Source organism: Urocitellus parryii, chromosome 6 (assembly GCF_045843805.1).
Source record: "Urocitellus parryii isolate mUroPar1 chromosome 6, mUroPar1.hap1, whole genome shotgun sequence".
NCBI classification, from domain to species: domain Eukaryota; kingdom Metazoa; phylum Chordata; class Mammalia; order Rodentia; family Sciuridae; genus Urocitellus; species Urocitellus parryii.
In genome coordinates, this window is record NC_135536.1 from 170,089,538 (window position 1) to 170,106,821 (window position 17,284).

The 17,284-nt window shown below is 47.3% G+C and overlaps 1 protein-coding gene across 1 annotated transcript in view; it reads right to left on the reverse strand.

Moving 5' to 3' along the window:
- Positions 1–2,836: 2,836 nt before the first annotated feature.
- Positions 2,837–17,284, reverse strand: part of Smox (spermine oxidase) — a 36,493-nt gene continuing 22,045 nt past the window's right edge. Inside the window, exons 2-7 of the mRNA XM_026385795.2 lie at positions 15,788–16,021; positions 11,889–12,115; positions 7,114–7,287; positions 6,247–7,006; positions 5,371–5,531; positions 2,837–3,067 (exon numbers count right to left, since the gene is read on the reverse strand). Of these exons, the coding sequence (XP_026241580.1) occupies positions 2,930–3,067; positions 5,371–5,531; positions 6,247–7,006; positions 7,114–7,287; positions 11,889–12,115; positions 15,788–15,995 (1,668 nt within the window). The 5' untranslated portion in view covers positions 15,996–16,021 and the 3' untranslated portion in view covers positions 2,837–2,929. The remainder of the gene's footprint in view (positions 3,068–5,370; positions 5,532–6,246; positions 7,007–7,113; positions 7,288–11,888; positions 12,116–15,787; positions 16,022–17,284) is intronic.

Here is a 17,284-nt window from a genome sequence, read left to right on the forward strand (position 1 = left end):
CTGAGAGGATGAGGGGGACACACAGAATAATGGATCAAATAAACAGGGACATTCTATATGAATTCAAGGTCAACCCTTATCATTGAGTAGCCAATGGGCCTAAGTAGGTCCCTCCTCCCTTTATCGGATCTTAGAATGCTTTGTCTCTGCCAAGGAAGAAATTAGCTAGACCAACGCAGCACATTTTGGGTTGGGTGGGTTGGGATAATGGGGAGGAATTCTTTAGACCCTACTTTAATCTTTTAAATTAAGTCACACAATACAAAAATATGCATAAATATTCAGTATGTGACTTGCATTTTTACCAATGCATGAACTCCTGTTAACTATGCCCATCTCCTCGATGCTAATGCCATAGCTTCATTTTGCAGGTTCTTAAACTTTATATAAAAGAAATCATCCAGGACATAGCCTTGTGTCTGGATTTTTCCATTCAACAATAAACCTTGTCTTTGAGATAATCCACATTGTTGCAAACAGTCATTTATTTTATTCTATTCTAAGTAGTATTCCATTGTATGAATGCACTACAGTTCATCCATTTTTTCTATGGGTGGATAGCTGGGATGATTCCAGTTTCTAGTTATTGTAAACTTCATTGCTATGAAAATTTTGGTACACATCTTTTGTGGGCATCTGCACTCAGATTTCTCTTGGATGGAAATCAGGGGGGAAATGCTAGCAAGCACAAGACCAGCCTTGGTAGAATCAGTCACACAGCCTCCCAGGGAGGCTGTGCCTGTGTCCACCCTCTCTGGCAATGGCTTCAGATTGCTTTGGTGGCTTCAATCTCTTTTCTTCATCAAGTACGATACAACAGAATGAGCCTGACTGTGGGGTCAGGCAGATCTCGGTGCATGTCTCAGTATCACTACCTACCTAGGTGATAATGGGCACACTTATTAACCACTCTGAGACTTCACTTACCCTCAGGGATCAGTCACTCTTCCAGCCAAAGTTGGCATCCATAACAAATCAAGAGACAATGTGCCCATCATTTATGACTGACACCCTGCCAGAGGGTGACTGGCACCAAGTGAATGTTCTCTCCCTCCCTCTTACCCATACCTGACATGGAGTCACCAAAGAAACATTTCCCGCCCTCTCATCCCCATAGAGTCCCTTACAATTCCTATGCCTGTGACCCCGAGAACCTGTATTACTTTCTTGCCCCATATTTATGCCATGGGTTTACTTCTGTCCAACCCACTGCAGTTGGTGGGAAAAACCAGGAGCTGGGGAGGGTGAGAGGTGGACAGGTGCCTCCAAGGCACTAAGTCCGAAGGACTCAGACCTGCTTTAACCAAAGTAATGTCTAAATTTACATTGTCTGTTTAAGTACTACTGTGGAAAGATGTCCAGTGAATACTGTTAATCTAAAAAAGCAAAATAAAGGACAGGATGAATACTTTGGCACTTTTGTATAAAAAGAAGGAAAAGTATCTTAATATTGACATATCTAAGAAGAGAAACACCTGACATAATAGCAAGGGTATATGGAGGGGCAATGGTGATTCTGAACAGGTATAACAAGGATTGTTTCACCAGGTTCAGTGACATATACCTGTAATACCAGCAGCTCAGGAGGCTGAGGCAGGAGGATCACAAGTTCAGGCCCACCTCACCAACTTAGCAAGGTCCTGGATAACTTAGCAAGACCCATTTCAAAATAAAAAATTAAAAGAACTGGGGATGTGGCTCAGTGATTAAGAACCCCTGGGTCCAAACCCCAGTAGCCCCCCACCCTCAAAAAATATACAATTCAAAGGGCTTTTGGGCTTGAATCACATGAATACATTCCTCTGTTCAAAAAAAAATGTTTTATATATATAATTTTTAAGTTATGCCAGCAGATGGGTATGGATCCTTGGCAAAAATTCTATAAACACTTCTCGTGGATAAACTCAGGTATGTGCATGTGTGTATGTAGGTTCATGTTATGTGTAGGTAACATGGATGGAGGCTGTATGTCTACATGTGCACAAGAAGCACCTATAGGTGTGTGGGTGGAGTATAAGTGCGGGGACATGTTCCACTCAGCAAAAAGAGAAGAAAATTCTATCCCCACCTCCCATAAGTGGCAGATCCTTGGAACACAGCAGATGGGTCACACTCAGGATATCTCCCTGCCACCAAAAAAGAAAAAAAAAATGGTCATGTTATCCACATTCTCAGAGGCTCAAAAGACACCTCTGCAAGGGCCAGATCCACCACCCTGTGACCAGCAACAAATTCACAATGAACACATCTGAGCCTGGCAGGGAGCCACAAGTGGGGTCTCCACACAAGGAACTCACCTCACTCCATGCAGTTCATCATCCAATTAAGCTCCAAGAAGTCTGGCAAAGGGCCATGAAGCAGACCTAGGCCCATCCTGAAGGAGCCAGCACTGGGCAGGGTGAGGCCTATATTCCTGAGGAACCTCTCTGTTTAGCCACAAATACGGCGAGGGGGATATCCCCTCCAGTAAATGCAAGCACCTACCATTCTGGGGACATCGTCAGGCCATGGTTCCCCCCACCAATCCCCCCTCAAAGGAGGTGTGATTAAAAACACACACGCAGAGGCTGAGGAGAACTGAGGAGAGAAGCTGAGGAGCACAGGAAGGGTGGCCTCTTTTATTATCCCAAAATGCAAAGTATTGAAGGCACTTGCAATAACGAGGAGGGAGAAGGGGAGGTGCAGGAGTCAGCATCCCAGCACAGAGGTAAATCAACGGGCCCCACAGGGTCACCACCTGGTCTGGAGAAAAGGAACAGCTACAGGGCTGGGTCTGAGGCCAGCCAGATTATCTAGCTCTACCAAAGATTAAAATCCATTCTACAGAGGATTGGGAAGTTAGGGGCACAAGGGAGCAAGGGGCAGGGGCTGGCAGTCACGAGTTAGTTGTTCTTTAAGGAACATGCTCGCTAGGCAGTGAGGATAGCCCTCAGGTCCCCTGCTGGAAGAGGTCTCGGTACATCTCGATGAGACGAGCAGCCTCGCGCTGGCCAGAGAGCAGAGCACCATGGGTGGTGGAGTAGTACTTGCGGTGAGTGGCCTCACCAGAGAACAGCACCTGCATGGGCTGGGTAGGGGGAAGGGGAGGTGAGGATGAAGGAGCAGCAGAGGCCAAAGGGCTTCTTGAATGCCCCAGAACCCTCATCCCTACCACAAATCACAGAAGAATGGGCAGGCATCTAAGATGCAGGTTCTGCTGCTTCCACAGGATGAGGAGCTACACATCCCACCTGGTCACCTTCCCCTCTTTCTTCCCCAAACATCCAGACCTTGGTTCTTTCTGACCTGAGGCTATTAGAAGTCCAGGCTCTGCAGTCTCAAATGCTCTGTGAGCCTCTTAGTAGCAAACAGGGCAAGGGGTTTAACCTCAATGTGTTTGTAACTCCTACTTCTGAGGGTGGTTACAAGGACTGAGTGATATCATGGATCTAAAGCACTTAGAACCTGGAAGAACATAAGCATATGATAAAGTCAGGTGGTGATTTAACAAACCTTTATGGAGCCCCTATCAAGGTCCAGGGACTGTTCTGGGCACTTGGATGATAAAAGGTGAGCAGGCTGCTGCTTTGTGGTGCTTCCATGCTGGTGGGGAAGCCAGACATGAAACCCAATTACTAAACAACGGTCATACATGATGTGGTAGGTGTTTGGGTGAGGTGCCAATGGCTCAGAAAAGAGGCCTGGTGGATCCCACAGAGTTTCCCAGAGGAGAGAACCTTTGGGCCAGTTCTCAGAAGATGCTGGATGAATAGAGGCAAAGAACATTCAGAGAAAGGTAAAAGTGGGAGCAAAAAATGCTCCACACTGGGGGGAAAGTGCAATTTTTTGTATATCCAGGAATCAACCTGGAGAAAGCAGGCTCTCTTGGTAAAGTCCAGGCAAAGTTCAAGTTCTTGCATCCCAAGCTTGTGTGTGGACTTTATTCTGGTGCCTTTCAAACTGCAAATGCCGAGGCATCAGCTGTGGAGCCTGATCGAATGCAGTTTTTAATCCATCATTTCTTGGGGGCACTGAGAATGTGCTTTCCTAATAAGTTCCCAGATGTAGCTGTATCCCACCAACAAGGAACCCATAGAGGTTGTTAAACAGAAAAGGTGGCGGGAAGGATGTTGTAGCAGACACCTGTTCCCACATCCACCCTTTCTCCTCTATCTCCTCAATTATAAAGCCCTAGTTTTTAATTGGGCCAGATGTCATCCCAAATAAAAATGATGTGGCCCAGCCTCTCCATCATCAAGGTGTGGTCATATAACAAAGTACTGGCCAATGAAATGCAAATGCATGGTTGCTTAGAGATCCATGTCTCAGCTCCAAGGGATTCCCCTTTTTTGCCCATCTGCCTTTCCTTCTTCTACACTAAGAGACAGATGTAAGATCCAGAGCCTCTGCACCCTTCTTGGACCATAAGGTGGCCCTGAAGATAAAAGTCAGTAACTAATAATACTAGGTCCTGACGCCTACCTCCAGATTTCCTTTTGTGTGCTGGAAGTAAAGTTGTCTTGTTTAAGCCACAGTTATTTTTGTTTTACTTTGCCTTTTTACATGCACTAGTCCTGAGGCATGTGATAAGAGGTTTACTTTTTGCAAAGATGGCTATGGCAGTGGTAGGGACCTCTCTGAGACCCCTTTCCTTTCTCCCTCTGAGCATAGCAGGGCACACACAGTGTACCTTGGTGACTGAAATTTCCTTCGCCAATTTTCCAAAGAATTGTTTTAAATTTAATTCTGTGGAGGTTTTAACATTTATTGTTATATGTACACTTAGTTGGGAAAACTAAAAATCCACTTTGTGGAAACAAAAATATATATTACTCTCAAATTTACCTTTTTTTTTTTAGGGTACAGGTGACATAATTTTGGAGTGGGTAGTGTTCTTAATTTTATTTTCTAAAACATGGTAGGAAAATATTTCCATTGAATCCGTGCTATCCAATAAAACATTCTATGACACTGAAAAATTCTATAGCTGCATAATCCAATAGGATAGCCCCTTGCCACATGTGGCTATTAAATTTGAAATGTGAGTAATGCATCCAAGAAATGAAATTTTTAATTTATTAATTTAAATTCTGGTTAATTTAAATCAAATATGACTAACTGCTACCATATTAACTAACAGAATGAAATGGCTCAGTTTTTATCATCCCAAGAAAGCATTTAAAGTTTCAATTTGATTCCATTTTTTTTTCTTCCAGATGTTAAGCGCACACTGTCTTGTTTTCTCTTTCATTATAGGTGCCACTCCACTGCTGCATGACTTTAGCACACCTTAGTGAACACTACCTCATACCCTTCCTCAACCTGGACCAGACACACACGAAATACCCACACACCCACTCCCAGGTCTCTCACAAACACAACCACACTCACCGCTGTCTTAGAGCTCTCGGTGTAGGGCAGGGGCTTGGCCAGCTTCTCCACATCTGCCCCACTTGAGCCCACCTGTGTGTATGAATAAGAACCTCGGAAGTAGGGGTTGCTGCCCCAGGCTGAGCGCAGGATTCGCCGAGGTTTTGGAATGTTGGGGTTCCCTGTTGGGGAGTAAGAAGAGCCAAGAGGAGGAAGGATAAGAAACAAGGCTGCATACATACATACAGAAGGCATCCCAGAATGAACAACTCCACCCCACCTCCAGGGCTCCAGGAATATCAGGCTGCCTGGAGAAGGCACTGAGAGTGGAGGAGGAGGGAGGGAGGGAGGCCCACTCATCACCTCTGGGTGACCCCCAGCAAAACATTCCATCTCTCAGGGTCCTAATTTTCCTATCTTAAAAATAACTAAGGGAGCTGGGAATATAGCTCAGTTGGTACAGCATTAGCCTAGCACAAGGCTGGGGTTCCATCCCCAGCACTTGAAAAAAAAATTACAGATAATCATATTTCCCATTCTAATGTCAGGGGTCCCTGTTAAGTTCTCCTGGAAATATGTGTAGAGAATGTTTCACTAAAACAATCAGATTATAAAAATCAAATCCAACTCTTAGGAAGACCATGGGAAAGGAATGGGCAGTGTTTTTGCCATCAGTCCTTAGAAGGGGAAGAAAACACAGCACCCATTGAGAGTTTCATGCTCTGAAGTGAGAGTGTCAGCAATTTAGGAGCCAAGCTGGTGCCCTGCAGTGGCTCCCGGTGCCCACAGCCATCTGGGTTTCACAGTCTGGGGGGGGGGTGGGGGAGAGCTGCCAAGGGTCTCCCGGGGAAGCTGGCTGAGGAAGGGGTCAGGTGGAAAGGGCGGCAGAGGGCACACCTGTGAACTGACGCAGCATCTCCGTGCAGATCTCAGCCACCGCCTCATCGTCGCATTTCTCCATGACGAGGGCCTCCTCCCCGCAGATCCAGCCACTCAGCACGTGGCCATAGCGCTCAGGCGGGTAGAGGACGTCGAAGCCGCAGATCTTGCGATACCAGAGCTCCGGCGGGTAGGTGAGGGTGCGGCTCTCGGCCTCGTCCTCCCACACGAACTGCAGGCTGTTGCACTCTGGGCCCCAGAAGGGCTCCTCGAATTCCAGGAAGATCTTGTCGGTGGTGCCGATGCCCAGGCGGTGAATGGCAGCCACCTTCTCTGCCGGCAGGCCTGGCTGGAAGAAGCTGGTGTACTGCCTCTTGAGCACGCCCAGCGACACGGTCACGATCACGTGGTCCGCGGGGATCACCTCGCAGTCCTCGCACTCCACCATCACCGGCCACTGCTCATCCTCATCCCATCTGCCCCCCTGGGGACCCACTCCACTCTGACCAACCTCCCCGGTGTCATGATTATGGTCGCCCTCAACCCGGGGCTCAATCTCAGGGCCCCGAGGGCGGGCTGAGGCCTGGTCCCAGTGAATGCAACGGACCGGTTTCCCCAACTGGATGACGTGGGAGGGGATGCCCTCAGCCAGCAGCTCTACAACCCGCATGAAGCCTGAGGGAATGATGTGGTGGGCACCGGGGATCTCCGTCCACTCCCCAAAGGCGCTCAGGGACACCTCGTCTATGCTGTGTGAGCTGCTCTCACAGCTCTCCACCTGTGGGAGGACCCAGAGAGAAGCCAATGACACCAGAGCCAGGCTGGGCAAAGAACAAGAACTCTGGGCAGCACAGCCCTCCTCAGACCCAGACTCCCCCAGAATACCTTCAGGTACTGCTGGATCATGGCAAGCTTCAGGCGCTTGGTGGCCTCCGGGTCGTCAGGGTCATCCCTGATGCGATTGCGCACCTCCTCCCGGGTGAACACCCCCACGCTGTTTTGACTCTCAGCGTTGACTGGTTTACCATGCCGGAAGAACTCCTGGGTCAAGTTATAGACCTGCCAGAGAGACCCCCAGGAAACTCACACTCCCTCATTGCACCTCCACCCCCAAATGAACGGAGCCCAATTTGAAAGTGACAGCTACCAGGTGGTCCCTGGATGTGTTGAGCCCTTGACCTCTGCATGAAGGAGCACCTGCTAAGCAGACTGGGAATGGCAGGCTGCCCTAGGCAGCCAGCCTCCTCACCTCAGAGAGGTGGCATGGATTCCAAGGTTGTTGCTGGGCCTTCACTTAGAATTGAAACATTTGGCACCTATACAGTCTGGGGGAAAAGAAACCACCCCCTCAGAGGCTCTGTACAGGTCTGTAGGGCTCCACATCCCACGAAGGAACACAGGTCTACGTACACACACCTTTCCCAAGAATCAAATGCACAACCCTTTCCCTGTCCTCCTGCCCATGCATTTCTGTTCTGCCCTTTCCCAAGAAAGCAGCCTAAAGCTGTCAACTGGCCAGTGTTTCAGGGAGAGGAGCAGAGGGTCCCTGAGATCTGATCACTCAGAGATGCCTCTTTCGCCTTGTGAAAGGAGAAAGGGTGGCAACAGCATCTTCCTGGATCCACATAAAGCATGCCCTTCATTAGGGTCTCAGATGCATGTAAAAAAAGAGGCAATGCAGAGGGAAGGGTTGAACACAGAAGGGACATCTCAAGGAAGCCCCAGCACACCAAGGAATGGAAATTATTTTGTGGGCACATTTCAGCAAGAATTCCAACCCACATCTCAGCAATAGTGATAATCAGTCCCTTGAACAGAGTCCTTCTACTCAACCCCTGCCTGCTTGGTATATAACCTCCACAAAACTCTAGGCAGGCCTCCCTAAAGAAGGTAAGCCATCCCTGGGGCAGGCCCCAACATTCACTCAACACACATTTATTAGGCTTCATGCCAGACACAGGTTGTAATGGTGAGCAAGAGAGAAAGGGTCCATGCCCATGACCACTCAAATTATAGAGATATTCCATGACAGCTATATTTATGGGACATGCTGTGATAGAAAAGAACCCAGGTGTTATGAGATCTACCAGCCCTAAATAGTTGAGAGAAAGTCAGGATGGCATTGGAAAAGAAAAGCAAAGTGTTTCAGGCAGAGGGAAGAGCACAGCCAGAGGCGGAAAGGGAGACAGGTGGGGAGAGATGGAGATGCATTCAGAAACCTTAATGTGGATGAATCTTGCCAAAGGGAGCAACAAGGAGAGAGAAAGTTCAAGAGATGACTCTGAAAAGACAGGCAGGGGCTGGGACATCAAGGACTAAGACTTAATCTAAAAAATCTGTCAGCAGGAAGACAGCAAGATCCCCCACCCACTGCTATGATTCCCAGGACACTGGCAAATGTGGGCTCCTGGGCTGCACATCTGCAGCTGAGCTGACTAGGGGTGTGCTTCCTTTCCTACAGTGAGTTCAGATTCAGTCCGCACACATCTGGGAGAACAATGTGTGCCCTGCACCCCAGCCCTGGGACAGGCCCTGGGGCCACAGAGTCAAGGGAGGTGACAAAGCCTACTGAGATCACCACTCCCCACCCCCACCATTCCACTCAAGGGAAAGGCCTCCACAAGAGATAGAAACATGAATTAAACATGTCTTGTAAGTATAAATTATACAAAAGAAAATGAGTTAAATTATTCGTTTGTCCTCTCTGCAGTCACAAGATCCTGGGTGTTTGGCCTTAACTGGAGTCCTCAGCAAATTCCTCACACCAGACCACTGCCAAGGCGTCAGGCTCTCAACTACCTCCCCCTCCCTGGGGTTTTTCCTTGAGTGATTAGCAACATGGTAGCCCATCCTTAGCTCATGTTGATTGACTAGAGGCCAAAACCCAACTGAGGAGTAAGGAATGTTGCCTGTCTTTGTGTCCACCACTGCTGAGGACAGCCTTAACTTGAACTTGAGTTTGTCATGTAGGTACAGTCTCCTCCCCTAGGTTAAATAATGGCTTCCTGATGTGATTCCAGGAAATGGGACAGGTCAAAGGTAGCTAATACTAGCCCCACCTTTTTTTGGAGGGATACAGCAATTGAACCCAGGGACACTTAACCATTGAACGATATCCCTGGCTTTTTTTTTTTTTTTTTTTTTTTTTTTTTGTGACAGGTTCTCACTAAGTTGTTTAGGGCCTCACTAAGTTGCTGAGGCTGGCTTTGAACTTGAGATCCTCCTGCCTTAGCCTCCCAAGCTACTGGAATTGCAGGCATGTGCCACCACACCCAGCTACCTCAATTCTTATTAAGCACTTTTCACTGGGATTTCATTTAATCCTTACAACATTAAGAAGTAGGTACAACCATGTCCTTTTTACAAATAAGGAAAGTAAAGGTCTGAGAGGTTCAATAACTTGCTCAAGATTACATAGCTAGGCCAGGCCCAGTGGCGCACACCTGTAATCCCAGCGGTTCAGGAGGTTGAAGCAGGAGGATCTCGAGTTCAAAGCCAGCCTCAGCAACTTTGTGAGGCCCTAAGCAACTCAGTGAGAACCAGTTTCTAAATAAAATACAAAAAAGGGCTGGGGATGTAGCTCAGTGGTTAAGTGTCCCTGGGTTCAATCCCCAGTGCCCCCCCCATAGCTAATAAATATTATAACTGATATTTGAATCAAGATCATCATCAAGGAAATCCTAACCTCATGGTTATGCTTCAACCTTCAGACCCAAAGCATCATGACCCAGATTGATAAACTGATAACCTACTTTATCTACCCTATTTTCCATAACTCATACCCTTGACTTTCAAAAATCAAATGGACCAGCACAAGTTGACGATGATCTACATTTTTTTTTTTTGATACTGATTATTGAACCCAGAGGCACTTTACCACTGAGCCACATCCCTGGCCCTTTTTATTTTTTTATTCTGAGACAAGATCTCACTAAGTTTCTTAAGGTCTTGCTAAATTGATGGGGCTGGCTTCAAACTTGCAGTCCTCCTGCCTCAGCCTCCCAAGCTGCTGAAATTATAGGTGTACAATCCCTGTAATCCCCAGGACTACCACACCCAGCTGATGATCTACTTTTAAGGACATTTAAAAGAGCAAGGTTTGGGAGTGCAGCTCAGTGGTAAAGCATATGCCTAGCATGTGCTAGTCTCTGGGCTTGAACCCCAGTGCTGGAGCAGTGGTAGGTCGGGGGAGGTCATGGTCCTGAAAGTCATTTTCAAGAAGCATCCATGCTTGAAGCACTCCAATAGCCTGGGAATCAGGGTGTAGACCAGGAAGGTCTACCTTGAAGAATACTAGTCCTTATCTGATCGATGATAATTCAACCTCTCTGCAGTGAGTGAAAACACATAATACCAAGGAACTATACAGAAAATATACTGGCAGTGCCTACAGAGAAAACACTTTGTGTCCCTGTCCTCCACACAGCAGGGACTTCCAAAGCAAGAGATTAGAAAATGCACAAAAGGTGCTTGCTGGTCCATTTGCTGTCCTGGATGGAGTAAAAAGGGTCATTACATTACAAATGCCAGGCTATCAGAAAACAAGGTCTATACATTACCTTGCCTGTTCAGTGCAGTTCACAGCACCACTGAAAGATACTAAGAACATTAACAATTTTTTAAAAACCTGAATAATTCAAGGATGTATGCCATTGCTACCTCTAACATTAGACTGCGATGCTAACCAGTGCAATATGGTAAGAAAAATATTCTGAGGCTATGCACCTAATACAATAATCACCAGACACCTGTAGCAACTTAAAATTAAATATTTAGCTTCTCAGTTATACCAGCTACATTTCAAGTGCTCAAAAGCCACGTGTGGCTAGTGACTACCCTATTGGATAGTGCAGATTTAAAATATATCCATCACTGTGAAAATGTTCTACTAGACAACTCTGCCCTAAGGATTAGAAAGAAAAAAGACAAAATTTTCATTTTCATGTAGTACCTAAAGTTCAGAAATAGTCATAGAGTATAAACTAGTATATTAACAGTTACATTATGGAATACAAATTAGTATATTAGTAGATATACTAATTTGTATTCCATAATGTAACTAGATATTATTAGAATCAAAATATTAATTCAGCAAGGAAGTTAAACTCAATATATAAAAATCAGTTCTACTGCTATATACTGTGAATAATTAAAAAATAAAATTTTAAGAGTATCCAAAAACAATCATAGAAAACACTGCCACCCAAGTATTTTCTTTCTTTTCTTTTTTTATTTAAAAGTCCAAATGGTCTTTTTTTTTTTAAAATAGAGAGTGAGAGAGAATTTTAATATTTATTTTTTAGTTCTCGGCGGACACAACATCTTTGTTGGTATGTGGTGCTGAGGATCGAACCTGGGCCGCATGCATGCCAGGCGAGCGCACTACCGCTTGAGCCACATCCCCAGCCCCGCAAGTATTTTCTAATAACACTAACAAAAGATGTTTAAGGCCATTTTGAAGAAATATTTAATCATGTGCATCAAGTATGACTTGCCTAGTACCTCTCCACTCATTATTTGCATTTTATTCTCAAACTGTCCTTCCTTTCCAAAGGTAGGCCCCATAGTGTGCAAAGACACACAACTAGGATCATAGAAGACCCGCAGGTCTCCCAACTCCTCCCACCCTCCCCACACCCTGTTGCCTGACCAACCCTCACCTCGTTGTATAAATCGCTGAATTCCTCAACCACGTCCTTGGGGATCCTGCGGCCACGGTTGGTAAGGTAGCAGGCCACCCCATTCTTGGAGTAGAGGCTGATGCGGCCCACGCTGCGCTCCCCATCAGTTGTCTCTTCCAAGAGGCCATTGGCTTCTGCTAGATGATAGACAGGATTCCCCTGGGAGCCATGGATCCAGGTAGCTCCCAGCTCAAAGGTGGCGTGTCCTAATGGCAACAACAATAGGCCCTTAGAGGGGCAGGAATTTCTTTAGACAGGGCCTGAACACTGCCTCCTCTTCTTCCTCCAAGGGAATCCTCCCAACCTCAAGAACAGGACAAGAAAGGGCTCAGTGTCCTCTGATAACCAACTAAAGACTTCAGGGAAAAGTTCCCAGTGAAACCCACTTTACAGCTAAGAGAAGAGCCACCCAGAATGATTCAGGATGGGAACAGTTAGAAGGCTCTCCATTTCCAGTCCAACCTTTTTCCAAAATAACACCAGATACCAGACTTCCCTCCTCCCTGGCGCCTCCCTGCTCGAGAGGAAAACTGGGGACACCTGGGCACCCAAGTTAAGTAAAGGACCAAGATCCTCATCCAGCCTTACTCCAACTCCTCCATACCATCCTCACCCCAGGGTCTAAGTCCTTCTCCCAGATAGAAAAAGGCCCCTTCCAAATGGGGAGGAGAGAGAGGGCCAACATTCCAGTTTGAAAGATTCCTCCTTAGAGAAATCTAAACCAGATCTCCAGGGGGAAATAAGCCTTCTAATCCTTTAGCACAGGGGGCAGAGATTCTCTGGTTAGAGCATCTATTTGAGGTGGCTGGAAGGTCACTCCTGGGTCCCAGTTGGGACAGCCCTGGGAAATGGTTCTATTTTCCACCTCCAGCCAAAGTCTAGACTTTGGCATGCTGTCTCTCTGCCTGAGCCTCAGTTTCCTCTTCTAATGCTTCAAGGACCATGGTACATTCATTTCCTTCCCTACTTAGTTCCCAGAGAAGTCAAAACAATGCAAAGAGGATAGAAACATTTTTGGTGTTTTGTTTTTGCACACTGGTTCAAGATATATGTGGTAAATTTCTTGCCAAGGTGGTCACAAAAAACCATCCTATCCTTGTAAACATGCCCCTTGGCAAAATGACTTTGCCATTTCTCCCATCAAGAGGTGGAGTCCTTTTCCCCACCCCTGGAATCTGGGCTGGACTCATGCCTTGCTTTGATTAGTAGAATATGGTGAAAATGATATTTGTGGCTTCAGAGCCAAGGCCTCAAGGGACCTCGTGGCTTCTACTCTCACCCTCTAGAATGTAACAACCATGGTGCAGGGGGACCAGTCTTATCCTACTAGAGATACATGCTGGATCCAAAAACCTATGCCAACCACCAAGCATGTGGGTGAGGCCATCTTAGATATCTTAACCAACCCCAGTTAAGCTGCCAGATGACTGTTGCCATATGAGGGAGCTAAGGCAAATCCAGCAAAAGACCCACTTACCTGAGTCCTGCCAACATTTCTGACCTGCAGAATTTAAGCAAATCAAATGATGCTGCTTTAGGCCATTGCATTTAAGGGCATTTTGTTATACAGCAATAGCTATCCAATACATTCTAACACACAGCAGTATTAGCCCTCACCCTAAGAACTAGGCATGTTCTCCTTTTTCATGCCTTCCCTTTCCTTGGCTGCTTCTAATTAAATCAGCAGTTACTAAAAATAGCCTGGTACACATGTACATGCCAAAAACAAGAGAAAATGCAACCTCATACCACAGCTAACAAAACAGAATTTCCTGGTGTCTCTGGAAAAAGCAGGAATGTATAGGTCTCTTTGTCCAAGAAAAGTGATCAGACTGAAGAGCACCAGTAGTTGAAAGCCTGGTGCCTTGCCTGCAAAGGTAACCCAGTGGTCATTAAGGTCATTCTATTACTAACCTTCCTCTAGAGCCTTAGGTTTCAGGCTCCCCAAGTGTCTGGTCTGCTGTGAGTTCACAATGGAAGAGGAAAGCTACCAGTACTCTGAGGAGGGACCTGAACCCTTCCTAGGGCACAGCAGGGAGTTACAAGTTAACACCACCCACTGGGCAGCCCTGACACAGAGCACCTTCCTGCCTCGGGATACTCATCAAAAGCAGGAAGAGGTGAGAAGCTCAAGGTCAGGATCAGAGTCAGTGTTCCACCTCTATCCCCAAGCTTTGCATAGAGCAAGCCCCCAGCAAAGGATGTTGCCTGCCCCCTCCCAGCTGGCCCCTCTGTCTCTGTCATCCTTGTCTATCATCCATGCATCCAAAGGGCATCAGACATCATCTCTATGCCAACCTCACAGACATTTAGTGTCCTGGGGACTGCACACATGACACAATTACACACAGCCTTGCTCTAACATGTGCTCCCCATCCTGGCCACCTCCATCTTCTCACACTCATCGTTCCACACATACTGCCTCTTCTTCTCTCTATCTGCTCAACTTCTACCACCACCATTGCATACCCAGCCTCCTTCCCCACAGCAAGACTTCCTACCCAGTCATCCTCTCAGCCTTCCTCGGCCCTTCTCTCCTGCAGTGCCACCTTGTACCAGCATTTTCCTGTATGAGTGTGAATTGCCCCAGGCAATAGGAAGGCTGGTTAGCAGAGGTGGAAGGGAATTGGGGGCCCCTTTGTAGGTAAGGGGTAGGTCTTGAGATTCAGAGAAAGATTCATACAGGTTACAGCTAATGATGACCATTTAGCGTGGTCATGTCTAGCTCTCAGCTCTCAGCTATCATGACTAGGCCATCTGTCTCCTTGTCTTCTGTTTCTATATCAGACCCTGATCATCTCATCCAGATGGGTAATTAGACTGCCTTTCCCCAAGGCTCCCAGCCAGCCAACCAACTGGGTGTTAGCAAAGAGTCCCAGCACTTCCACGGGCTGTCCCAGGTTTACAAGTCCTTTGGATGGTACTTTCATCCCTACTTCCAGCAGACACTACAGTGTGTGCCGGAGGAGGAGGGACAAAACTTTACCTATGCTTTCTAGTCACTGGTCTAGGGAAAGACTCTTAACTCATTCTTCTACAAGAAGAGAGAGGGTCCCCAGGTGTCCTAATCTCTGCTGGTTCTAAGCCTGACCACCTTCCTCTCCGAGCAAGTGAGCTCACAGGCTCTTCTTGCCCTTGCCAACTAAGGTAGAACAGACACAAACACACACAAAACCCTATAGAGGGCTCATCCACACACTGCAGGCCACCATGTGTGCTCTCCATGGGTCATCTTCATGGTCTTAACCTCTCACTGGTCAGATCCCCACAATGACTGGGAAGCCCCGACCTCCAGCTGCATTTCAAGCAATCTCCCCCACTCTATAGGAGACCTGGTAAAATCTGCCCATCCCAAAATCAAGTCTTTTACTTGGCTGCTTTCTCTAGGGTCCTCTTTATCTGAAACCTGAACAGACCTTCTTTACAGACAATCCTAAGACCTTCACATCACCCACAAGAAGGTCCCAAATCCCTTCCATCTCTGCTAACCTAAGTTTCTATTGTCCTAGGACTAGCTCTCTTAGTAATGATACACTAATTCATACTCAAAAATTAACGACTAGTAGGAAGTTGCAGATTCCCCTTCTTGCAACATAGAAGAAACTAGCCCACTTAGCACCAAGCAAGCTGCTTCTAGGTGTCCCCTTCCTCCTGAACACTATGAATCCTAGCTACCAAGCCAGCATTCTCCAAGAATGGATGTTAGAACTCCACCTTCTCCCCCTCTGTGAAGGACACAAAGGAAGCTTCTGGAAAATATTTACAGGTTATATGAAGAAATGTGTATCCTAAGGAAGAAGATAATGAGATTTCAGGCAGGGTCATGGGTTAGAGAATAAAATGTGACCTAGGGAGGTGCTGCCTGGGGAAATGCTTACCAAGTTTCACGCTCTGCACGCGGCCTCCGATGCGGCTGGAAGCCTCAAGCACAGTGACATCTGTGAAGCCCTGCTCCAGAAGTGCTTTGGCTGCAGCCAGGCCAGCCAAGCCGGCGCCGATCACCACCACACGAGGCTGTCCCCTTCTCCGTAGGCCACGACTGAGAGGGTCATCCGCACTGTCGCCACTGGATTCACAACTTTGCATACCGTCCGCACTCGCCTTCTAGGAACCTAGGAGGAGGAGTGTCACACTCACAGGCTCCCATCACACTCTGTCCTCTAGAGGGGACCAAGTCCTACTCCTCCCTCTCTGAAGACCTGGACAAGAAGAGTTACCTCTGAAGGATGCAGGAAAGGAGAAAGAAGTAAATAAAGGTAGGAGGAAGGAGGGAATAAAGAAAAGAAAGGAGGGATACATTTGAGTCCCCACCAGGAAATGGAGCCCACCCTAAGCCTCTGACATCCATCAATTCCATCCCAAACCTGTTAGTACCTCTTTCCTATCCACAGGCCCCAAAGCAGAGGCAAGATGACCAAAAAAGCCAAAGTCAAGAGACATTGACCATGAGGCTGTTGATCCTGAACTAGCGCAGCCAAGCATGGCTACTGTGGTCCAGTATGTCCCAACCCCAGAAAGCTCACACCAAACCCAGGATGCTCACATCAAACCCTGGAGACACACACTAACCCCAGGATACACATACCCAAGGACAGGCCCCGAGATACTTGCATAGACCACAGGATGCTCACACTAACTCCAGAATGCTGACCCAACCCCAGGACGCTCATACCAACCCCAGAATGCTGACACCAACCCCTGGATGCTCACACATACCCAAGGATACTTGCACGGACCACAGGATGCTCACACCAAGTCCAGGATATTTGCACACACAAGGATAGACACTGCTTTGCTCCTTTGCCTGACTCTTGCCTGGCATGTGCCCTCGTGTTCTCTCTCTCTCGCTCTCTCTCTCCCTCTCTCACCCCTTTAATTCTCATCTAGGCTTTCTGTTAGTCTTTCACAGTCTCAATGAGGTGGCAATTTGGTGGGAAGGACAAAGTCCCACCCTCCCCCCAGAGAGTGCCACGAGGCTGGTGTCTATCAAGCCTCTGCTATTCCTGGTACATTTTTTTTTACCCAGCCACCCAGCCCCTCAGTCACCACAAAGCAGCAAGGAGCCCGGGAAACGGAGGACCATGAGGACCCGTGGCACCAGAGGCCAGACATCAAATTGACAGTTACACTAAGCCAGCTTGCTCAGAGACGCCAGACTAGAGGAGCCGTTGCTGGGAGGCCAACAGGGTGTCTGAATCTGCCCCAGAAGACACAGCCTCTCTATTCCCAGAATGATCAAGAGAATTTGGAGGTGTCCTGGGACAATACTCTCAGTCCTGATCCTGTTTCTGGTCTTTCCTTGACCCAAACAATGTCTACTCCAGTTCCTTCACTGAGGTTTGAGTAGCAGAAGCTGCAGAATCTAACAGTGTCCA